At 39.5% G+C, this 26,633-nt stretch overlaps 1 protein-coding gene across 3 annotated transcripts in view; it reads right to left on the reverse strand.

Moving 5' to 3' along the window:
• LOC139722754 (E3 ubiquitin-protein ligase RNF126-B-like) overlaps positions 1-26,633 on the reverse strand; it is a 176,354-nt gene that overhangs the window by 107,801 nt on the left and 41,920 nt on the right. For all 3 annotated transcript variants that reach the window (XR_011710306.1, XM_071634041.1, XM_071634040.1), the window contains exon 4: positions 4,112-4,473. Coding sequence is in view for 2 of the 3 variants with exons in the window: in XM_071634041.1 (XP_071490142.1) it covers positions 4,112-4,473 (362 nt within the window). In the remaining variant the exon portion in view is untranslated. The remainder of the gene's footprint in view (positions 1-4,111; positions 4,474-26,633) is intronic.

Genomic DNA, 26,633 nt, shown 5'->3' on the forward strand with positions numbered 1-26,633 from the left:
CCAGGTGGGCTATGGTGCCCATTTTAAAAAATTGAGATCCTAACCCCCTAAGGATGCTACCTGCCAAGTTTGGTGAAATTCGGTCTTGGGGTTTTCAAGAAGATGAAAATGTAAAGAGTTTACGCACGCCGGACGACGCACGCCGCACGAAGAGCGATCGCAATAGCTAAAAACTTTTCCAGGTCTGAACAAGGAAAAGTAGAAATTACGCGGTGCGTAATATATGTCCCCGCCGGAAGTAGCATTTAGTAGCAAAATGTACAATATAGGTAAAAAGATCAAGGTCAAAGGAGTCAAAGGTCAAAATTCTACGTAGAAGTTTTGAAGCCCTCACCTAGTGCCATCACATAAAGCAAACGGAATCGAAATCGGGTTAGAAATGGCGAAGGAGTAGCATTTTGTAGCCAATGTACAATATAGGTAAAAAATCAAGGTGAAAGGTCAAAGAAGTCAAAGGTCAAAATTCTGTTTAGAAGTTTTGAAGCCCTCACCTAGTGCCATCACATAAAGCAAACGGAATTGAAATCGGGTTAGAAATGGCGAAGGAGTAGCATTTGGTAGCAAAATGTACAATACAGGTCAAAAATCAAGGTCAGAGGTCAAAGAAGTCCAAGGTCAAAATTCTGTGCAGAAGTTTTGAAGCCCTCACCTAGTGCCATCACTTAAAGCAAACGGAATTGAAATCGGGTTACAAATGGCGAAGGAGTAGCATTTTGTAGCAAAATGTACAATATAGGTCAAAAATCAAGGTCAAAGGTCAAAGAAGTCAAAGGTCAAAATTCTGTGTAGAAGTTTTGAAGCCCTCACCTAGTGCCATCACATAAAGCAAACGGAATCAAAATCGGGTTAGAAATGGCGAAGGAGTAGCATTTTGTAGGCAATGTACAATATAGGTCAAAAATCAAGGTCAAAGGTCAAAGAAGTCAAAGGTCAAAATTCTGTGTAGAAGTTTTGAAGCCCTCACCTAGTGCCATCATATAAAGCAAACGGAATCAAAATCGGGTTAGAAATGGCGAAGGAGTAGCATTTTGAAGCAAAATGTACAATATAGGTCAAAGGTCAAGGTCAAAGGTCACAACTGAAATTCTGTGTAGAAGTTTCAAAGCTCCCATGTAGTGCTATCATATAAAGCAAACAGAATCAAAATCGGGTTAGAAATGGCGAAGGAGTAGCATTTTGAAGCAAAATGTACAATATAGGTCAAAGGTCAAGGTCAAAGGTCACAACTGAAATTCTGTGAAGAAGTTTCAAAGCTCCCATGTAGTGCTATCATATAAAGCAAACATAATCAAAATCGGGTTAGAAATGGCGAAGGAGTAGCATTTTGAACATTTTGATCACACACGGACGCACAGACGGACGGACAGACTGACAGACAGACGGACAGACGGACACACGGACACACACACGTACAGGGCCCGTTTCATAGTCCCCTGCTCGAACTCGTTCGGCGGGGACAAAAATTTCTACTCGACTAATATGCATTATTATAAAATGGGTTCAAGAATGTAGCCAATAGGAAGCGCTAAAATGAGACACACCTCCTTCCTTTACTTCAGTACAATTGCACTGCCTGTAATCCTATGGTAAATTGCCGATCGTCTGTGCGCGCGGCTCCTTTGAATTGCAGTGCCTGCAATGCTAAATATGCGAAGTCCAGAGGTTAGATATCGCGATATCGATAGCCCAGCGAAACGAACGAAAAATGGCTGCCTCCAGCTCGGATCCGTTGCAGGCGCAATTTGAACTATTAAATGACGAGGAATTGGATGAATTAATCAATGGAACTGATTCGGCGAGCACGAAGCGGTCTCTGAAATTCGGATGGCAAAGATTTGAGGCCTTTGTGAAATTTACCAAGACTTCATTGACTGATATTTCCTGTGAAAATTTGGATCACTAGCTACTGTCAAAATTTTACGCTGGGGCAAGGAAGGAGGATGGCACATCGTACAGCAAACGTAGTATTCAGTCAATCAGGTATGCAGTACAGTGTCACTATCTAGACGAACAAGATTTTGACATTTGTGACAAAAGCACATTTCCGAAAAGCAATAGGTCTAGAGTGTACAAGGCAGTTCTTGTAAAGCACAGTCCAAGAAGAGCGTAGAACTTCAAAGACATGATCTTTCTGATGCCAGTGTTACTACTGTTAGATCTACTACTGTTACTGGTGAAGAACATAATCGTCATGATCATGGAACAGAGTCAGAGGAAATGTCAATTTCTATTCAGAGTTCTCAGACGCAGAGTCAGGTTCAGGAGTATCGGTATCGAAGTGTCTCCATTTTACAAAACTCACCTCAAGTTCGCACTTCTAGTGCACCTCACTTCCATTTCCAGAACTGCGAGGTGCACTTCCACCATAAGTAAGGCAATTGGAACTTGTACATGAGTTGATGTTTGTATTAGTCTTCATTTCACTGTTCATCTTCAATTTGGTTGACGTTTACTTCACTTCGACGTTCACTTCACTTCGACGTTCACTTCACTTCGACGTCTTCACTTCACTACTTCTTCATCTTGAATTTGGTTGACGTTTACTTCACTTCGACGTTTAAAGGTAAGTAAATAACTCATAGACCTATTTCATAAAACAAATGATGCACAGGATTATTTCGTGGCGTAAGTGAAGGTGCGGCGCACTCGAGAGTATTGACAATGGTGCAACATGCACGAGGCGCATTCACTAACGCACTCTTTCCTGTGCATCATTAGTATAATAGGGTACTAGGCATTGTGATTTTTGCATGTACTTTGAACACTAAAACAGGGTTATATTGTGGATCAAATGAAGGTTTGTTTTGATGATGGATTTGCCGGAATCATGAGACTACATGCTGTGTGTCTTTTCTTATTGCTGTTTTGTGTCTACACACGTGACGTAGCGTATGTGTAATTGTTGCCGTTGATTATCTGCGGGTTTGATTAACTGTGCATGATTTAGTGTAATGCCCATTATATTGGGCTTCATGTTGTGTGCTTTGCACGGGCCAATATCAGCCACCGCTTAAATGGGAGAAAAACTTGTCTCCCGACCCCTCCCGATTAGGGGTGAGCACTGTACTATTATTTTCCTGTGTTACGTGAAGTCATGTCTGGGATTATTAGAAAAGTTCTGGTGTACAGTACACTGAGCTGGTGTGTTGAAAATTTCATGCTATGTTCTGCCAGATCATCAACTGGCTTACATGTATGTTAATGCAAGTCAGATTTTCAGTTTTACATCCAGACACAAGTAACAGGAAAAGAGAAAGAAAATAGACACAAATTTATGTGGGTGGTCACCTGCGCGTATCATCAAGTCATCAAACTGAAATCAGGTTCATTTTTTGTCAAATGGCACATTGTGCCTATAGAGGATTTACAACATTTGACCTTATGTCAGAGTGATTTCAAGATTTTGTTAATGATATGACTCCTCCACCATCAGAAAACGAGCTGCCTCGTAAGAGCTACAATGGGCCGCATGCATAAATGCTAGCAATTGCTTGTGCTGGCCTTTTGCTTGAATCTGTATGCATAAAATAAGCAAATGCTTGCGAGCAAAAGCTTTTGCTAGCAAGCACAAGCATTTGCTTGCTGCCAGTAAGATATTGCTTAGAGACCAAGGATTTGCTTATAAAGGTATGCATAAAAAGGACCTTTTGCTTGTTCTTGCTAGCAATAGCTAGTTTTATGCATTCAGCCCAGTGTAGTTTTAAAACTCTCTGTTTGACGCATAGAGAGAGAGAGGTAAAGTAGCAGCATGTGAGGCTTTCTGGCACATGGTTCTTGCCTTTCATTGTATGACATGCATCTACTTTGAACAGCACCATTTTTCATCATTTATGTTTGTCCATGGATGAATGCACTACCACAGGGATGCTGAATGCCATTACAAGATGAATCATTATGAATATTTAGAGGACACAAACTTTACCAAAGCTCCTTTCCATTTGTTAATTATTACCTAATGTATAATACACTGTACTTCAAAAGTGCAGTACATTGTAGGACTTTGGGAAAACCTGTATATAATGAAATACTGTCCTAAATGATGTAGAAATATTTCCACTTGACTGTGTTCACATGTCATATGCTGCTAACCACATCTCATGCCATCACTTACGCCATCATATCCGTAGAGGGTGGATGAGGGCCATCCATGCCATGACGGTGAAATGTTAACGTTGTCCGATTAATTCCAGGGCCGTGCATCATTGTAAATGACCTATTACTATCAGCTGCTCCAGGACTCCTCCGTGATGTAGCATTAGACGATGACATATTTGATGAAGAATTTGATGAACCCGATGCGCTCGATATACTTGATGTATGATGAGAAGAGTTCTGAGAGCTAGATGAGTTTGAAGCTGAGGATGGGCCACCACCGAGGGGTGATTGCGATGTTGATGAAGAAGACGATGATGGTGAACTGTGATTGCTTCTCCCCGAGGATCTATTCCCAGTGTCACTTAATTCATTCAGTAGCTATAATGCAAAAAAAAAAAAAGAAAGAAAGAAAAAGAAAAGAAAATCAGAAAATCAGATGTGGCAATTGAGTAAATGAAATCAAAGAAGCTCTGGTGTATTCTGTCTCTCACAGATATAGATTTTAGCCAGATGTTATGTTACAATGTACATGGTTTCGGTCCTGAACAATACAATTTCCAGGAAAACTGCTTGATTTACTCATGGTAATAGATTACATAAAATCTTACACATTCCTGATCATGCACACAAGCCAATTTGAAGGAAAATCAAATCCCTAATAAGGATATCAATTTATCAGTCCTATGTATGGTTAGTACAGAGCAGTAACAACACAATCAGGATATCTAGGTGGCAGACTAATCTAATAATCTTTTCCACTGAAAGTGAAATTTGTCAATAGTTAATTGACTGTCATAGTTTTGTTCTCCCTGTGCTGTTCTTGGTTAAACTTTACTTGCGCATAGTAAAGCTATAGAGTAATCTTCTCAGGTGATTTCCTTTCTAAAGTGTGCTCAAGACCTAAAAAATCCCAAACTACTGAGTCTGCTGCATTTATTGTACAGTTGTGTGAGCATACTGCCAAAATGCAGTATCTTTTCAATCTCATCCATCTCCAATATGAACTCTTGCAGCTTAAAACTTTACATAATTGGCTTATAATCACTACAGGGAAATTTCTGTATGTAAATCCTTGTCCAGTGTCTCTTGAATTACTCTCCTTCACAGGGGATGCTACTGTAACAGTCACAGCGGACAACTATAATTAACTCCCCCGAAACCCACGAAACGTTTTGAATTTTCAACCGTCATCGAGGCAGTGCGAATCGGGCGTTCTCATTTTCATCAAAATTTCACCTTCTCATATCTCCGCTATACATTGACCATAATCGCTCAAACTTTCAGTATCAATGCAAACTCATGATTTCTATCTACATATGAAAAATCACAAGAAACCATTGAGAACTTTTTAAGATATTCAACATTTCATGTTTCGCTGTCTCGCAAAACTACCGTCTGATTATTTCCAGACACATCTGGACGCACCACTTAATATTCATGAAATTTGACATACATATTCATAAGACATGTGCGGACGTTAATGTAGCCCTGTTCGCTTTGCCGAAGACCTATTTTTGAAGTTACAAGTGAAAATAAATGAGGTATCTTGTCAGAAATCTCGGAGCAGCAAACGAGAATAATGACGTCATATTCTAAGAAAAACTGATTTGCGCTTGCGCAATGAATGGACTTTCCCATGGTGCTTCGATCCAGCGAGCTGATTGGTCGATGCAATGCAGCGTACTGTTACTGTGCGATACGAGGTGGCTGCTGCGGATGCCTAGTACACTGCACATGCATGCTATGAAAGTGGGACGCGGGGTGTCGATAAGCAGTGTGCTGCATGCAGGAGACTCCGCCACCTCAAAAACAAGCACTTACGTTATCAGAACTGGCCTATTAAAAAGAATGTAGCAAATATTTGAATATCTATAAGCTATGATACCAGTTGCAAATTCATAACATTGGATTATTCGGACTTTACGCAGATTTTACTGCACTAGTAAGTAACATATTACAACTACGAATTCCCGGTATGAGTTACAATCAGAGTACAGCAGTGCCGTACGGCACTGAAGTACAGGTGACGTGAGAGCGACAAAGATGTGGGTACGTGGGACTGTACCATGTCTTCCCGTGTGCGAATGACTGTGAAATTTCGTGCTCGGAACGAAGGTAGAAAAAGTGCACCACTTTCGATTATTTCCAGACATATCCGGATGCATGACTTCTCGAATGTGATATTTTAGAGTTCCGGAAAGAAATACATACTTAGTAACATAGTTGAAAGTTTTTTGTTGTTCACGAAGTCGAAATGTGAAATTTTAGCAACGATTTCTGACAATTATTTTCCGTTTTAAGAGTGAAGTTATGCTCCATTTGGAATATTTTATCGTCGTTATTTAAAAAAGGTAACATAATGGTAGGTTAAAATGAGGTTTTTACTTTTCATAACCGTTTGGATTATCAAAAAATATGAATAAATAGTAAAGTTACAGCAGTTTTGCTGCGACATTTTCCTAGCGGTTTTCGTGCGAAACGTGTTCATTCAAGAGGAAAGCGAGGTCAGGTCATAATGAAAACTGTGAGTTAATTGCACCCGTCCGCTGCGACTGTAAAAGTGGATATTTTCGCGGGGGTAATTTTTCGCTCTCGCTTAGGTAAGATGGATTTCGTGTGTTTTTCATTCGGCGGAATCAGGCCAGTTGCTAACTACTGGAATATTATGGCATGCAAAAATATTCGCGTGCTCTAATTATCACGCTAGCTTCTAGTTGCGCGAAATGCGCAAAAATTTCCACTTTTACAGTACTTCTTTACAAATAATCGCTTATTAGTCACAATAGTATAAGCACACAACCAAACATGCACACACAAGGAAGCAAAAATTACAAGAAAACTGGAATTATTGAAATTTTCATGTTGTATTACAGCTTTATGTAGTAACATGAGGAAGCTTGGCCTGCACAAAAAAAATCTACCTACTGGTAATTTTTGTTAGTGCTCTCGCATGTTCCCTCTTTTACACTGTTAAACAAAAATGTTGATTTTTCCCCCGAGGGCCTGTTTGAACTGATTTCATCAAAGTTTTAAACAGAGGTTTTCCACAGTCACATCAGAACTCCTGTTTGGTGATGCTTTTGGTGATGCTGCCCCTAATGTTCCACCTTTTACTGCATCAAAGGCAGCCACTTAAGTATGTTAAATGCAAATTTTTAGATTTATTTTTTTCAAAACTTGTATGGAGGTGCATCATAATGAAACTTCATAGACCCCTCATCGTTTTAATCAATGCTGCTCCATTGTTCCAACTTTTACTGGGTCAAAGGTCATATTTTGTTCAGTGTCTTGTGTGTGGTCTAAAGGCTGCATTTCTTGAAGGACTTTATTCAAATTAGATTTGGAGGTGTATTATTTAAAAATCTAGCCACCTGCAACTTTTGGTGGTGACGCCCTGGCTTGTTCCATCTTTATATTAAAAAATGGCTAATTTATCTTTTTTCCTTAGGGTCTCCTTGTCTGCACTCTACTGGTCACAGTTCTAGACATATTTCGTTCAAATTTTGTGCAGTGTATCTTCATCAAATCTTGACTGCACTGGTTTTAGTTTTTTTTTTTTTTTTGGTTATGCTGCCCCCAATGTTCTGCCTTTTATAGAGGCAGAGGCTGCCACCGTGTTAAATTTCTTGTGAGAATGCACACATCCACATTTCTTGATGAATTGCTTCAAAACTCATATGGACCTGCTTACCTGTTGAGGATCTTATGGACTGATTTTGCAACAACACACATTTCCCATAGACACCTGCCCGAGTCTACTCGGGACTCATCCTCAATGGGTTGAAATTTAGACCCCCATAGTTTTTGAGCATGCTGTTCCCAATGTTCCTCCATTTATAGCAACAACATCAAGCCATATTTTGATGGGTGTATTGTGTGTGTCATACAGGTGGCTTTTCATGATGTATATCGTTGATAATTTGTACTTGGATGCATGATGGTCAAATCAATACTCCTTTTCATTTTTGGTGATGCTGCTCTCACTGTTTTGTTTTTTGTTTTTTTCATAGGGTCAAAGGTCACAGTTAGGTTGCTGACTTGTGCACACTCTACTGGCAACACTTTTTTGACTTGTTTTTTTTTTTCTCTGGTATGTAGGTTTCTCATGGTATTCCCTAAGAGGAAACCAAAACCCAAATATGAATGTGGCTTGAGTGAAAGCAGCAATATTAAGCCCAATGCCCACTGTGCAACCTGAGCCTACAAGCTCCTGAGAGCTGAGGTGAGGGCGACCACAGCTCACACCTGATCACAACAGCTCGCCGCTGCAAAGGTGAGGTTGCTTGAGCTCTTAAAGTCTGGGACATCTTCAAAAAAAATGTTGCAACCTGCAGTTGTCTCACACCAACTCCCAATCAGGTCACACAGTGAGTAACCCCAGCTCGGCTTAGATCGCAAGCTGGGCAAGCTTGCAAGCATTCAATCCTACCTGTTTGTCCTTCCAGAAGGGTAGAAAACTGAGAGAATTTGTGGGAAAGTTGAGTTTCAAAGACAAATTCAAGTCCAGTTTACTTAAGTTAGTCAGATAAGAAAGAATTAAAATCTTACGAGTTGGCCTGTTACAGTGAATATCTGACCAAAATCAGAAGAAAAAAAATTAGGGAAATTATGACATCTTGAAGTTTCACTAATTTCTGCACAACAGTTCTCATAAAGTTGACATTTGGGTCATTCCATGGGGTTGGGTCTGCTCTAGATTTTCATGTTGTGCAGGGAATAAAAGTCATATTCTGAAAATTTTATCAAACAATTGCTTGTGGTTTGTGATTATTCTTGGAGAGAGATGTGTGAAGAATCATTTGATGAATAAAAAACAAGCCTGTGTACAAATTTATTTCGTCTGTGACTGTTTCACTGTTGATGTCTCATGTTTTTTTTGTGGTACCAGTTATGACAAAAATATATGCCATTTTCATGGCAATGTAATACAGAAATATACAACCTTTCAGCATTATGCCTATCATACTTAAGAGAGGCAAGATGACTTCTTCAAAGACTATAAGGCAAATAAACATGTGTAACAAAATAAGAACACCAGAGCATCTTGAAGCAACCTCATACCGATGTTACAAACGAAGTCCGCGGCGATTTGTCTTGTAACATCGGTATTGCATGGTTTTACATACACTTCTAATCATAATATCATCATGAACTTGATTTCTATACTTAGACTCATATTTTAGGAGTATTATTGTCCAAAAAATTAGCATCAAAATCTTCCAAATAAAAGAGAAAACACAGAACATATTACTGTACTTCCGTCTGAAGTCCGGCCTCTTCGTGTAACATCGGATAAGAAAGTCGCGTCTCGCGACAAAAAGAAGAGCTACTAACTTCAGCAATCGTATTTACGTCACTGGCAGTACTTCCCCAACGGCGGGAAGACCACTTACAGCCCGTTCACACCTACCTGGACGGCGCAAGACCCATTTTTCTGCTGATGTCCGTGTAGCATCGGTACGTGAATTTCGATGTTTCCGATCGGGAATTTCAATGTTTCCGATATCAATCAGTAAGCTTGTACGCTATTTTACGAAGTAAATGACTTTTGTCACATTTTGTAAACTGTATTGGAGGGAAAAAACGATATTGAAACCACTGTACTGGCCAAATATACGGTGGACGATGATGCTGTTAACACGCTGTAGTCCCACATACTGAGATATTTGTTACTTGTTCATGTTCGTAATTTTGATTGCCAAATTTCCCCTTTCATGCCCGTCTCTGCAAAAGGAGCATGTGTCCCTCTCTTACAAAACCGTACAAAAGTATGTCCAGTGTATCTTCAAGGCAATATAACATTATTTTACCTCCCGATTATTGTGAATTTTGGACCTTACTTTTGTCATTGGTATCTACCAAGTAGACGTGCTGAACGTTTGGAAGTTGGAATACGTAGACGTCCAGACTGCGTCTGAGCTAAAGAAAGAGTTTGCCCAATTTTGTTGTTGATATTTTGGGAATTAAGAACTGTTAAATTCTTTCTCTTGAACAGATTTACGATGCCAGTGTTTTCCTTTCAAGATTTCACTGACCTGTTAATAGTGTTAGATGGCTTTACGGTGCTCTGATGAAGCAGTCACATGCGTTCACTGTTTCCATTCCACGTTCACCCACTGTAAGTGTAAAGTCTCAAAGCTATAATGTCAGTTTCGTATTTATTTTGGGTAGGTAATTGGTAGGAAATAGTTCCATGTGTACCCCAATCAAAATTGGCATATTATTGGTCTATCCTATCATCCTAAAAGAGGGCAACAATTTTGAATTTGATGGGGATTGAGGAAAAAAAAAGGGGGGCCTAGTATTTTGATTGAGGTCTATTTAGGACCGTAACCGTAAACCTAACCCTATCCCTAACCCTAGCTATGACACTGGGGGTAGCGCCCTGCCCTTGGCCTTGCTAGCTTACATCTGAAAACAATTTTTTTTTTTAGCGTAGAATATGAAAATGATATTTTCCCATGTTTTACATGCTATATTATTATTATTATTAACATTACAGCTGTACATCATTTTAAGCGTAACCCATATTTTTTTTTTTAATTTTGGTGGATGGTACACATGGAACTCTAGCCAATTGGTATGCCAAGAGGTAGAAAGGTAAGCAAAATTGTCCAAATTATTTGTGACCTGCTACAACAAAATGGTCCTAAAGTCGGGCACGATCGAAGCCGTGAAAATCGAGTTTGAAGTCAGAGCATCAAAATTGGTCAAAACTTACGATTTTCTGAATTTGACATATTATTGGAGTCTGACATGTCTTCTATCATCTGTCAATATTTTGAAGCAAAATGATGAAAGGAAAGACCAAAAAATAGCGTTTTTCTGGGCCATGTTTTTTGGCGTTTCAACGAAGCAGAAACTGGTTCGAACATTTGGATTGAGCGCCACACATAGGCTCCACCTCTAACAACGACCAGAGTGATCTCATTGGTCAGTTTGCTGCTTGCCGCTTACCGAAGCGTGAAGCTCGCACACTGCCCAGTCCACTGGAGCGTGCTGGCGGGTGTGCTATGCCCAGCCGCTTCTCCTGGCATTCTGGTCACTGATTGGTCGGTGAGGAGACCGCCGACGTTGTGTTCGAATGAGCATTTCGGGGGTTGCTAGGGCTTACCTTCTATTGTCCGGAGGTGAATACTGACTTGCGTGTCCCTTGATCGTGATTGCATCGCAAGGAGAACTTTTAGGGCGCTTTTCTCGAAACAGTGATTTCCCAGACGTCTCGACATGGCTCTCTTTTAAACATCGATATCTCCGCAGCCGATTATCTTTATAAGATGTGTTATATATCAATTTAAAGCAGAAAGATTAGGGAATTGTGTCATGTAATTTTCAAATAGTCGACCTCGCCTGACTTTAGGATCATTTTGTTGTAGCGGGTCACATTTAATTCCATTCATATACACAGATACATCAACAGGAATATAAAGAGTACACAGACACAAATTTTCTGTTAATTCTTTTATTTTATTTCTCTTCACACCTTTTGTCCAGTTTGTCGATGAATCTGCCACGGCTCCTCCTCTGTCACCGCTACGTGATTAAACTACGTGAAAGAGTGAAAAGGGCACATCCACAGCACTCCACAAACAGAGAGAGGAAGCTGACAAAGCAACACCCAAGAAGAGCGAACAGAACAAACTAGACAAAAAGAAAACTGCACGGAGGGAAAATGGACATTGTAGAAAAGAGCAGAAATTAACTTCAAACAAATAACACGGAGAAGACAAGAAAACTTGTATGATTTCTCTTTATTAGTTTTCATAGTTGAGTTGACAGTTGATGTTGTTAGTCAGTGTATATAAGGTCAAATTGTGTAAGGCTCGACTTTCTTCTTCTTATTATTATTAAGTCTACCTTCTTTCATACCAGAGTTACAAAGAATTGAAGTCTGTGTAACATAGGTATTGTTCCAAAGGTATACAGCAGGTATAATTCCTATGAACTGTTACATTAGTGTTATTCGAGGGAACATACATAAAGTCTATGTGTGTAGGTTTTAACATCTGACACCAAAACAAAGGAAATCAGTTGATATGTCGTAATGTACCTATGTCACGAAGACATACTCTCCGTGTAACATAGGTAGTATACTGTGGACAAGGTTGTAGTACGAAAACCCCTAATGATAACAATAAAATCATGTTTTCACTTGAATGTCCATACAACTCACTTGCTTCGACTGTAGTTTTTTAAAGAATATTGTTATTGTGTCACTCTTGAGGAAAAAGTTAAACCTTTGGTTAAAATTGTAAATGGTTTGTAGAAAAAACATGTTAATAAAAGTGTCTTGCAGTTGATATCAGAATGGACAATCTTACTAATAATGATCTCATGTGCCTGTCAGATAACATGTTGATGTGTTATGGTGGAAAAAAACTTGGATATGTTCATTGTTATCATTTCAGAACACAAAATTATTGAGGATGTCCAAAAATGAAGTCTATGTAACATAGGTATTTGTCATACCTGTTTACCCATGCTGACTGAAAGTGTGTTAAGTAATAAACAGATTTCTAGTGGAATGAGTTGAATGGGAGTAACAAATCAGGGGGAAAAAGAAAATTTCAATTTACCCAACTTGAATTTTCAACTTGCATGTCACAATTTCAGTCCCAACCCCATGGAATTACCCATTTATATGCAAATGAGTTGATGATGCCATCTACTTTCAATTTTTCATTGCTTGTGTACAAAAATAATGACACACATTCAATGTTTCTGTTCTTAAAGTGTAAAATATGATGTTATTCCCAGTTGAATAACTTGAATAATAATCAGTTAGACATATTATCGAATCCCAGGCAAAACTGCGCTTGAATGATAAACTGGAAATGTGAAAATCTATGAACAACTTATGTGGCAAATTGTGAAAAAAAAAAGGAATCATAACTTCACTACTTCCATATTCACACTGACTGTCAATGAACTGTTTCAAGAAAATATTAACTTTTAAGACATGTCATGAAATGTCATAACTTCTTTATTTTCATCAAATTTTGATCAAATTTCCATTGTTTTCGCTAGAAAAGTATTCCTTCCTTTCAGTCGAACTCTCAGCTGCACTGCTGGTAATTCCGCTTTAAAATCCGCAAATCCTAAAACATCATATGTAAAATGACACCGTCTGTTCCAAAAAAAGGACAAGTCCATCTTCATTTGCATATAGTGGATTGAGTGGATGCAGCAATATTACTGGAGCACATCAGTGAAAGTTTGTGGAAAATCACACAATCCGTTCAAAAGTTACGAAATTTTAAATCCTTTGCGCAGTCACTACTGGAAGAGAAAGACTACTACAGTGTGTATTTCACGAAACTTTACAGTTAGTGGAAATTTGAGCAAAGAAAATGGGATTTCATCGGGATTCGAACCCGAGACCTCCAGATTACCAGATTAAATTTTGTAGTATGAAAAATACGCACATTTCCTTGACTTGTCACTGACGTATATATCAAGGTAATGCAGCTGTCATTTGTATGACGCACCTCTTGACCCCCGGGATAGGTGCGTCAAAGTACCAATGTGCGTCATACCTTTTAGGTACCATGACGTACCGTCCGTCACTGAAAGTGACACACCTCTATGAGACATTGACGCATTAACCATGCAAAATGGTGACGCACCTCTTTGTGAAAATGACTGACCCTTGACGCACATGTTATTCGCGGTACGTACCAGACTGGAATACTGCAGAGCTCTGAATGATCATAGAAAAGTGTGCGCTCACGTAATTCGCTGCCTGCGACCTGTGTACACCGAACGGAACTTCGCGCGCGTGAATCCCTGTCACCTACGGACCCTGGATGTTTACATCGATCGCCGTGGTACTGTATCCCCATGTGTGGGCGGCTGGGGAGCGTGAGTATAGTAGCTTAGCGAAACACTGTAGCCAGCTGCCACTACACTACAGTACCCTATTTCATTTTGAGTCGGGGTAGAAGCGTTCCGTTGTGCAATGTCTGCTTCTTTTTCTCTTCTTCTTCATCTGCTTGTCCCTTGCCTCCCAAGTACGAAATGATTTTTAGAGTGTTGTGTGTGTTTTTTTGTGACGTTATTGCATCATTTTTCTGCAAGGAAGAGGTGAGTTTCTGTTCGTGTATTGATGTGCACTGCAGTATGTGCAGGTGAAAATCGTTCGAACTTTCTTTCCCAAATATCGTGGAAACTTGATGTATTTCTATCTAGGCCTATCAAAGGAGATCTCATATAACAGAATACTTATAACAAACTATTTTCCGGTCAAAATGAATTGATTTCCTTTGTTTTGTATCATTTATTGACTTGATCCTAAGGATCTCGTCGCAATACCGAGTTTCCAATGTGTATTTATTTTCGCGTAGCTTTCGGTGCTGTAAACTTTTGCTAGGGCCTAAGCCTACTACTAAACTTACCGTTCTCCACTGTCGTTTCTCACACCTCGTTTGGTACGATTTCTTCCATTTTATATCACTTTATCTGTTCCCTTTATACTTTGAAGCATTTTACGTAAGTCTTTCAAGTGTCTCGCACTGCTATTTTCGTAACGGCGATTTCTCCGCTTTGCTGCAATACTTTTTCGAATCGAAGCCACGAAGTTTGATACCAGCCGCTTTGGTAATCATGTAGAAATGCACACCATGCACACCTACCATTTCCTTCCTTAATTTGTCAATGAAAACTTTTCGTGGCTATCAGAAATGTCAAGATGAACCATATCTGATGGTTTCATGAAATTTCATAGCCAATTACAGAAGAAAAGTAGCCAATTTTTACTCAAAAGTATGCCGATCGACGGCTGTATCAGCGTAGCATGATTGATGATCGATTATGTGGAAAAGCGATATAATGATGATGATCGATCGTTGTAGTCTGTGATACAGCCGCTTGTTTGGTGTTTAACCACAATAACTACGTCGGCTTAACAGTAAAAAGTTGAAGAAAGAAAGTGATCTCGATGCCTCTGTTTTTTGTTGTTTTAGTTAATTTTCTCCTGCGTGCTGCGTTTGACTGTATACAAACATTGTATCTGTCAACATATTTTGCTGACTGAATGATGGGAGAATAATATGTGTACAAAACAATAAAAGATAATAAAATGGACCTTACTACGAAACAAAAGCAAATATTGGGGTTGCAGTTCTTGTATTATACTAATGATGCACAGGATAGAGTGTGTTAGTGAAGGTGCGGCGCGCTCGAGAGTATTGACAATGGTGCGACATGCACGAGGCGCAGCCGAGTGCATGTTTGCAACCGTTGTCAATACTCGAGAGTGAGCCGCACCTTCACTAACGCCACGAAATAATCCTGTGCGTCATTAGTTTTATAAAATGGGTCGAAAACTAACAGCATTATTCACGTACCTTTGTGGGTCAATACCAGTCAGCTACATGTAGCACTCGCTCAAAAGTCAAGATGTCCGAAGATGTTCGTCCCAAACATTTACGCACGTCGCACTCGGAAATCCCGCACACTCACCTAGTACTGTACGTGTTTGTAAACCTAACCCTATCCCTAACCCTAGCTATGACACTGGGGGTAGCGCCCTGCCCTTGGCCTTGCTAGCTTACATCTGAAAACAATTTTTTTTTTTAGCGTAGAATATGAAAATGATATTTTCCCATGTTTTACATGCTATATTATTATTATTATTAACATTACAGCTGTACATCATTTTAAGCGTAACCCATATTTTTTTTTTTAATTTTGGTGGATGGTACACATGGAACTCTAGCCAATTGGTATGCCAAGAGGTAGAAAGGTAAGCAAAATTGTCCAAATTATTTGTGACCCGCTACAACAAAATGGTCCTAAAGTCGGGCACGATCGAAGCCGTGAAAATCGAGTTTGAAGTCAGAGCATCAAAATTGGTCAAAACTTACGATTTTCTGAATTTGACATATTATTGGAGTCTGACATGTCTTCTATCATCTGTCAATATTTTGAAGCAAAATGATGAAAGGAAAGACCAAAAAATAGCGTTTTTCTGGGCCATGTTTTTTGGCGTTTCAACGAAGCAGAAACTGGTTCGAACATTTGGATTGAGCGCCACACATAGGCTCCACCTCTAACAACGACCAGAGTGATCTCATTGGTCAGTTTGCTGCTTGCCGCTTACCGAAGCGTGAAGCTCGCACACTGCCCAGTCCACTGGAGCGTGCTGGCGGGTGTGCTATGCCCAGCCGCTTCTCCTGGCATTCTGGTCACTGATTGGTCGGTGAGGAGACCGCCGACGTTGTGTTCGAATGAGCATTTCGGGGGTTGCTAGGGCTTACCTTCTATTGTCCGGAGGTGAATACTGACTTGCGTGTCCCTTGATCGTGATTGCATCGCAAGGAGAACTTTTAGGGCGCTTTTCTCGAAACAGTGATTTCCCAGACGTCTCGACATGGCTTTCTTTTAAACATCGATATCTCCGCAGCCGATTATCTTTATAAGATGTGTTATATATCAATTTAAAGCAGAAAGATTAGGGAATTGTGTCATGTAATTTTCAAATAGTCGACCTCGCCTGACTTTAGGATCATTTTGTTGTAGCGGGTCACATTTAATTCCATTCATATACACAGATACATCAACAGGAATATAAAGAGTACACAGACACAAATTTTCTGTTAATTCTTTTATTTTATTTCTCTTCACACCTTTTGTCCAGTTTGTCGATGAATCTGCCACGGCTCCTCCTCTGTCACCGCTACGTGATTAAACTACGTGAAAGAGTGAAAAGGGCACATCCACAGCACTCCACAAACAGAGAGAGGAAGCTGACAAAGCAACACCCAAGAAGAGCGAACAGAACAAACTAGACAAAAAGAAAACTGCACGGAGGGAAAATGGACATTGTAGAAAAGAGCAGAAATTAACTTCAAACAAATAACACGGAGAAGACAAGAAAACTTGTATGATTTCTCTTTATTAGTTTTCATAGTTGAGTTGACAGTTGATGTTGTTAGTCAGTGTATATAAGGTCAAATTGTGTAAGGCTCGACTTTCTTCTTATTATTATTATTAAGTCTACCTTCTTTCATACCAGAGTTACAAAGAATTGAAGTCTGTGTAACATAGGTATTGTTCCAAAGGTATACAGCAGGTATAATTCCTATGAACTGTTACATTAGTGTTATTCGAGGGAACATACATAAAGTCTATGTGTGTAGGTTTTAACATCTGACACCAAAACAAAGGAAATCAGTTGATATGTCGTAATGTACCTATGTCACGAAGACATACTCTCCGTGTAACATAGGTAGTATACTGTGGACAAGGTTGTAGTACGAAAACCCCTAATGATAACAATAAAATCATGTTTTCACTTGAATGTCCATACAACTCACTTGCTTCGACTGTAGTTTTTTAAAGAATATTGTTATTGTGTCACTCTTGAGGAAAAAGTTAAACCTTTGGTTAAAATTGTAAATGGTTTGTAGAAAAAACATGTTAATAAAAGTGTCTTGCAGTTGATATCAGAATGGACAATCTTACTAATAATGATCTCATGTGCCTGTCAGATAACATGTTGATGTGTTATGGTGGAAAAAAACTTGGATATGTTCATTGTTATCATTTCAGAACACAAAATTATTGAGGATGTCCAAAAATGAAGTCTATGTAACATAGGTATTTGTCATACCTGTTTACCCATGCTGACTGAAAGTGTGTTAAGTAATAAACAGATTTCTAGTGGAATGAGTTGAATGGGAGTAACAAATCAGGAGGAAAAAGAAAATTTCAATTTACCCAACTTGAATTTTCAACTTGCATGTCACAATTTCAGTCCCAACCCCATGGAATTACCCATTTATATGCAAATGAGTTGATGATGCCATCTACTTTCAATTTTTCATTGCTTGTGTACAAAAATAATGACACACATTCAATGTTTCTGTTCTTAAAGTGTAAAATATGATGTTATTCCCAGTTGAATAACTTGAATAATAATCAGTTAGACATATTATCGAATCCCAGGCAAAACTGCGCTTGAATGATAAACTGGAAATGTGAAAATCTATGAACAACTTATGTGGCAAATTGTGAAAAAAAAAGGAATCATAACTTCACTACTTCCATATTCACACTGACTGTCAATGAACTGTTTCAAGAAAATATTAACTTTTAAGACATGTCATGAAATGTCATAACTTCTTTATTTTCATCAAATTTTGATCAAATTTCCATTGTTTTCGCTAGAAAAGTATTCCTTCCTTTCAGTCGAACTCTCAGCTGCACTGCTGGTAATTCCGCTTTAAAATCCGCAAATCCTAAAACATCATATGTAAAATGACACCGTCTGTTCCAAAAAAAGGACAAGTCCATCTTCATTTGCATATAGTGGATTGAGTGGATGCAGCAATATTACTGGAGCACATCAGTGAAAGTTTGTGGAAAATCACACAATCCGTTCAAAAGTTACGAAATTTTAAATCCTTTGCGCAGTCACTACTGGAAGAGAAAGACTACTACAGTGTGTATTTCACGAAACTTTACAGTTAGTGGAAATTTGAGCAAAGAAAATGGGATTTCATCGGGATTCGAACCCGAGACCTCCAGATTACCAGATTAAATTTTGTAGTATGAAAAATACGCACATTTCCTTGACTTGTCACTGACGTATATATCAAGGTAATGCAGCTGTCATTTGTATGACGCACCTCTTGACCCCCGGGATAGGTGCGTCAAAGTACCAATGTGCGTCATACCTTTTAGGTACCATGACGTACCGTCCGTCACTGAAAGTGACACACCTCTATGAGACATTGACGCATTAACCATGCAAAATGGTGACGCACCTCTTTGTGAAAATGACTGACCCTTGACGCACATGTTATTCGCGGTACGTACCAGACTGGAATACTGCAGAGCTCTGAATGATCATAGAAAAGTGTGCGCTCACGTAATTCGCTGCCTGCGACCTGTGTACACCGAACGGAACTTCGCGCGCGTGAATCCCTGTCGCCTACGGACCCTGGATGTTTACATCGATCGCCATGGTACTGTATCCCCATGTGTGGGCGGCTGGGGAGCGTGAGTATAGTAGCTTAGCGAAACACTGTAGCCAGCTGCCACTACACTACAGTACCCTATTTCATTTTGAGTCGGGGTAGAAGCGTTCCGTTGTGCAATGTCTGCTTCTTTTTCTCTTCTTCTTCATCTGCTTGTCCCTTGCCTCCCAAGTACGAAATGATTTTTAGAGTGTTGTGTGTGTTTTTTTGTGACGTTATTGCATCATTTTTCTGCAAGGAAGAGGTGAGTTTCTGTTCGTGTATTGATGTGCACTGCAGTATGTGCAGGTGAAAATCGTTCGAACTTTCTTTCCCAAATATCGTGGAAACTTGATGTATTTCTATCTAGGCCTATCAAAGGAGATCTCATATAACAGAATACTTATAACAAACTATTTTCCGGTCAAAATGAATTGATTTCCTTTGTTTTGTATCATTTATTGACTTGATCCTAAGGATCTCGTCGCAATACCGAGTTTCCAATGTGTATTTATTTTCGCGTAGCTTTCGGTGCTGTAAACTTTTGCTACGTTTTTGATACGTACGCCACGTACTGTTATGCACAAGAAAGGCCGCCGGCTGTTGTGGCAGCCCGCGGCCCGAACTAGAAGTTGTTTACAGGATTGACAGCGCGTATAGTAGCGCGTGACGCACTTGTAACAACTGATTGAGTGCGCACTGCTAGTGTAAAACATTGTGACGTACGTCAGGCCAGGGAGGTGGAAGAGAGACTCTTCTTAGTGCTTACCTGAAGAAAATAATGCACGCACACGTGACTCATTTCAGCGCTTCCAATTGGCTACATTCTTGAACCCATTTTATAAACATAATTAATAAACTGAAATGGAAAAATGAATAGCATTACTATCATAAAAACAATAATTTATACTATAAATTGAACTTATCAATTAAAAACATAAATCTAATACCATCTACCATCGCCAGAAACAACATATCCCCTTCGAATTCAACTTCCTCCTCATCTTCTTTTCTCTCTCTTTCTCTCTCTCCCTCCTTCTAAAAGCCTTACTCTTTTCTTCCACTTTTCCTTCAACCTCATTCTTTTCCCTTCAACACTATTCAAATTAAATCATCAACTTTTGTCATGATAAAATAAATACTTGCCACAATTTCTAAAGAAAGGACGTCTAAATCCTGGTATGAATAATCTGTATCAATAATTTAAATAGTGATAATCATGATAGTGGCAATGAAAAGAATGAGAAAAAATATGAAAGTGAAAGTAGATCTAGGGCCCACACGTATTGCACAAATCGTGTTAATATTGTTAGTAAGCGGCTAATGAGAGACTACCATAATCGATTATAATCGTTGACATCGTTCTCTGAGAAATCGATGCACTACTTAATACGTCGGAACTATGATCACGACCGACGTACTTTTCAACTCCGATTTCTCATTTTTCTTCCCTTTTTGGCTTTCTAATTCTATGAAAACTCTCTGATATGGTTCAATTTAGCATCTCCAAGAGCTGCACAAAATTTGATTGACAAACGGCGAAGCGAACGGTAGGTGTGCATTTCTACATGATTACCGCCGCGGTAGTGTGCTGTGTGTTGTCTTTTCTAAATATTTGTGTTGTTGGGAGGTGTTGATACTTTGTATTTGTTATTTATTTTCCTAGGTGTTTATCTCGAGGGAATATGCGTGTTTCTTAATATTGATAGGAAAAGGCTAAAATGGTCCGAGTGATGTCTGATGGTGATGATGATAACTATGCTGGTGTAAAAAGACGGCTTACTGTGAATGCTGAGCGTACGTGCCGTTCGTTTTATTTCACTTTCCCTCTTATTCTTCTTTAGTAATTTCCCCCTTACTCTTCTTTTCCCTCCCAAGAATGATAAAAAAAGAAATTACATAATATACCTCACAACAAAAAAGAACCACGAGCTACCAACCTTCATAAAGTTCAATCTAAATGTTCAATATCAACAAAGAATAAGGGGAAAGCACAAATGACAATAAATTAGAGCGAAGAGATTGTGTTACACGCAGTCTCTTCGGCTCGAAGAAACTTGACACCCCACCCCTCTCCCCTTGTGGAAATTTCCACAAAAGCAGGTGCCACACCCAGGTGCGTGCCAGACGAAAGAATGCGCGCACTGGAATAAACAGCGTGTAAATATCCTGGAAATATCGATCGAAGAACCAGCTCATAAGTTGAATTAAAGAAATCATTGCACAGATATCGTGATTCTATAGCCTTTCTTTTGGCGCATAGTAGGAAACATCAAACAGTCGAATGTTAGTGTACTTGATCGAATATCTTATGTTCCCTGAACAATAAAAAAAAACTAGAAATGTCGCTACAGCGACTGGTTATACCCCCGCCAAACAACATTTCATAAGCTTTGGTCAAAAAACTGAGGAAGTAGTTAAATCCGCAAGATGTTTCCTTGATCTTCTGCCATTAATATGCCGTTACCATGGCAACGTACTTTCGGGTACTGTCGAAAAATGCGTCTTGCACATCTATAACCAAAGGCACACATCTGTACCAAATTTCATGGAAATTGGGCAAAAACTGAGGAAGTAGTTTGCAACACAAAATTTTCCATCATTTTGGCTCATAATTTGTGAGCTGTTACCATGGCAACATACTTTTTGTCACTGTCAAGAAATGTGTCATGCTGACCTATATCCTAAGACAAACATTCAATATGAATTCCATGAGAATTGGAAGAACACTGATGAAGCAGTTTTGCCATGAAGCATTTTGCCCTATATTTTACCAATAACATGCCGTTACCAAGGCAACGCACTTTTTGCCACTGCGGAAATATGTGTCTTGCACATTAACATATTCAGATGAACATCTGTACCTAATTTCATAAAAATTGATCAAAAACTGTGGGAGGAGTTCACGACGCAAGATTTGTACCCATTTTTGCCCATAATATGCCGTTACCATGGCAACGTACTTTTGGGTACTGTCAAAAAATATGTCTTGCACATCTACAACCCAAGGCACACATCTGTGCCAAGTTTTATGGGAATCGGTTGAAAACTGAGGAAGTAGTTCGCAACGCAAGATTTGCAACGGACCGACCGCCCGACCGACCGCCCGACAGACCGCCCGACCGACCGCCCGACCGCCCGACCGTCCGCTATACAAATATACCAGGCCTGAGAGGCTCTGGTTGAAACTATGCGCATGAGGTGACTTCAGTAGCACTATTTTCTGAGGGGCGCAGCCCCGAAGAAAATAGTGCTACTGAAGTCACCGAAGGCACATAGTTTCAACCGGTGCCTCGAAAAATTGGCCTGGTATATTTGTTTTATATCCCTCCCAATGAATTTAATAGTATTCGACTGCTGGTATTCTGTAATTTACCTCTTTTTTAAGGGCATCTTGCTTTACTTTTCAAGAAGATTGACTAGTCATTCACGCTCGGGAAAGCAGCTCAGCAGGAGGGCAGCGCGTACGCGTACTATGAAGAGACAACTGCGCGCTCAGCCGCTGAAGTGTACTCGGTGCATTGCTGTACAACGTACTGGTAAACATGTGCAAACTGCAAACTCACTACGCGCTTCATACATGCAATACGCCTATCCGATCTGTCAACAAGTACGTTCGGTTGCCAGTGCGGTGATGTGCGTGCTCGAGCTGATCAACGATGTGACTGTGAGCTGCAGTTGATTGTGTTTTCTGTCGTCTTTCTACCTAGCTGTCATGTCTGTACATGAATATGGACTATCATTTCCTGTTAAAATGCAAGTATACATTGTAAATTTGGGTAGCATTCAGTAACAGCGTATAAGGTTAGATTAGGCACTGGAAAAATTCTAGCAATTAAAGCATCGAGTGCCACTGTAAATTCGTGTGATTCGTACGGTGTTCTAACGTAAACAGTGAACAAGTTAGACTCTAACTTACTCGTTAGACACTCTAAAAAATAATTATTAGGAATGAGATTACGGGAAATAGGGCCTACTGTTAGACAGGTAGAACTAACGTATAGGCTTAACTAGCGCTAACGTTAGAGCAGGCCTACTATCTACTGCAGTTTCGTTTGTCAACATCTTTTGGGTGGGTCGCTCGAATTTAATAGTGAACTGCGAGACCAACTTTCAAACGGCGAAGCATGAACTCCCCAAAAACCTACGGTATGTCGAAGAACCCTAGCTTGCTTATTGTTGTCTAATTATAGATCTACGATATCGCCTACTCTGTTGTAACGTAGAATGAGGGCTTTATAAGAGTCTGAGTCTGAGTCTCTCCAACGTAACCCGTGTCGCATTGAGTGTATGCGTGCCTTGTGGTTCTCGCGAAGTGCAGTGATCTAAGGCGCCGCGATACCCATTCATTTGTACATGAAATCTCTCGCGAAGCGAAGGTGCTGCGATACCCATTCATTTACACGTGAAATATTTCGCGTCGCGACGCGAAGCAAAAAAGGCGCGAAAATCACCAGCGTGGTATAGTTTTTACCATTTCCCTAGGGAGTATAGTCTTTTTCGCGCACTTGTATGGTAGAATTATGTTTTGTTGTTTACAGTGCTCTCGACCAATCAGAGGACGAGATGCATTTTGTGAGGGATATAATGATTCCTATATACCCCCTTCAAACTTCGTTTGGCGGGGGTATAATCATGATTTCTATCAACATAAGAAAAATCACGAGAAACGATCGAGAACTTTTCAAGTTATACAACATTTCATGTTTCGCTGTCTCAGAAAACTACCGTCCGATTATTTCCAGACACATCTGGACGCACCACTTAATATTCATGAAACTTGACATACATATTCATAAGACATGTGCGGACGTCAATGTAGCCCTGTTCGCTTTGCCGAAGACCTATTTTTGAATTTACAAGTGAAAATAAATGAGGTATCTTGTCAGAAATCTCGGATTAGCAAACGAGAATAATGACATCATATTCTAAGAAAACCTGATTTGCGCTTGCGCAATAAATGGACTTTCCCATGCTGCTTCGATCCACTGAGCTGATTAGTCGAATGCAATGCAGCGTACTGTTACTGTGCGATGGCGAGGTGGCTGCTGCGGATGCCTAGTACACTGCACATGCATGCTATGAGAGTGGTCGACGCGGGGTGTCGATAAGCACAATGTAGCAGTGCGCTGCAGGGGACTGCGCCACCTAAAAAACAAGCGACTTACGATATCAGAACTGGCCTATTAAAAAGAATGTAGCTAATATCTGAATATCTATCAGCTATGATACCAGTTGCAAATTCATGACATTGGATTATTCGGACTTAACGCAGATTTTACTGCACTAGTAAGTAACATTACAACAACAAATTCCCGGTACGAGTTACGATCAGAGTACAGCAGTGCCGTACGGCACTGAAGTACAGGTGACGTGAGAGCGACAAAGATGTGGGTACGTGGGACTGTACCCTGTCTTCCCATGTGCTAGAAAAAGTGCACCACTTTCGATTATTTCCAGACATATCCGGACGCATGACTTCTCTAATGTGATATTTCAGAGTTCCGGAAAGAAATACATACTTAGTAACATACTTGAGAGTTTTTTGTTGTTCACGAAGTCAAAATGTGAAATTTTAGCACAATTTCTGACAATTATTTTCCGTTTTGAGAGTGAAGTTATGCTCCATTTTGGAATATTTTATCGTCGTTATTTAAAAAAGGTAACATAATGGCAGGTTAAAATGAGGTTTTTACTTTTCATAACTGTTCGGATTATCAAAAAATATGAATAAATAGTAAAGTTACAGCAGTTTTGCTGCGACACTTTCCTTGCGGTTTTCGTGCGAAACGTGTTCATTCAAGAGGAAAGCGAAGTCAGGTCAAAATGAAAACAGTGAGTTAATTGTACCCATCCGCTGCGACTGGTAAAAGCAAATAACAGACATACATTGTATATTTTATCATCGTATATACGGAGTTGAATACTATTGTTATTCATTTGCGAACATCAAAGGAATCATTAAACATTAATTTTACCATCGAACGCAGCTGAATGTTACTGTTATCAATTTCGAAATTTAAAAGCAAACATCCAACCGTTATTTTAGCATCGTATGGAGCAGAATATTACTGCTATTCACTTCCGAATGTAAAAGCAATCATCGGACATTTATTTTAGCATCTTCCAGAGCCGAATGCTATTGCTATTTACTTTTGAAAGTAAAAGCAATCGTCCGTCATTTATTTTATCGTACGGACTTGAATATTATTGTTATTCATTTCCGAACGTCAAAGGGATCACTCGACATTTAATTTAGCATCTTCGGGAGCTGAATGTTATTGCTATTTACTTTCGAACGTAAAAGCAAACATCAGACATACATTGTATATTTTATAATGGTATATACGGAGTTGAATATTATTGTAATTCATTTCCGAACATCAAAGCAATCATTGAACATTAATTTTACCATCGAACGCTGCTGAATGTTACTGTTATTCAATCTAAATTTAAAAGCAAACATTCAACCATTATTTCAGCATCGTATGGAGCAGAATATTACTGCTATTCACTTCCGAACGTAAAAGCAATCATCTGACATTTATTCTAGCATCTTCCGGAGTTGAATGTTATTGCTATTTACTTTCGAAAGTAAAAAACAAACATCCGTCTTTTATTTTATCATCATACGGAGTTGAATATTTTTGTTATTCATTTCCGAACGTCAAAGGGATCATTCGACATTTACTCTGAAGCATCTTCCGGAGCTGAATGTTATTGCTATTTACTTTCAAACGTAGGGCAAACATCCGACATTTATCTTATCATCGTACGGAGTTGAATATTATTATCATTCACTTCCAAAGCAAACATTCGGTATTTATTCTAGTATCATACGGAGTCAAATGTTACCGTGATTCCTTTCCAAAATCAAAAGCAAACATGCGACATTTATTTTTGCGTCTTAGGAGCCGATTGTTACCGCTGTTCATTTTCAAAAGTAAAGGCAAACATCCGACTTTTTTTTTGTGGCCCTATCGGGCCACCAAAATTTCACCAATGAAATTTGGGTGGCGCAGGTTGTTAAAAGTCGTGAATAGCAGACGCGGTGTCGGATCCACGAGGCTAGATGATCCTATCAAACCGATGTCGATTTGTTCTAATAATTATTGTGTGATGAACGCATGTGCACAACTTCCGCAGGTGTACTTCTTTAGAAAGAAACGAACAATCAAGGCAGTGGACATCAGAGTGTGATTAAATCAAAAAGAAGCCCCTGAAATCGGAATTTGATAAAAATGGGGATAGTCGAACTCCATGAAATGTATTTTGATTGAGCGGTAAAATAGAACTTGGTTAAAATATAACGGGAATGTGCCCTTGAATACCCTCGTCCACCCTCGTACAACCCGCGCCAATCGAGACGCAAATTCCCTAGGATGGATTTTCCGTGCGGGCGGATGGACTCGTCCACTGAACGCGTATACCCGGGGGATACGCGTGAGTGGCCTTGTCCAGATCTCGGAAAAGCGTGACGTTTCCCGCGGTCGACACTGTAGGTTTAATTGGATGAATGTCTATATTGTCAAAGAGAGCAGGTATTTGGGGATTTGAGGATTTTTTCTTGATTTTTGA

Source organism: Diadema antillarum, unplaced genomic scaffold, assembly GCF_040938485.1.
Source record: "Diadema antillarum isolate AM-2024a unplaced genomic scaffold, OU_Dant_1.0 scf00000170, whole genome shotgun sequence".
NCBI classification, from domain to species: Eukaryota; Metazoa; Echinodermata; class Echinoidea; order Diadematoida; family Diadematidae; genus Diadema; species Diadema antillarum.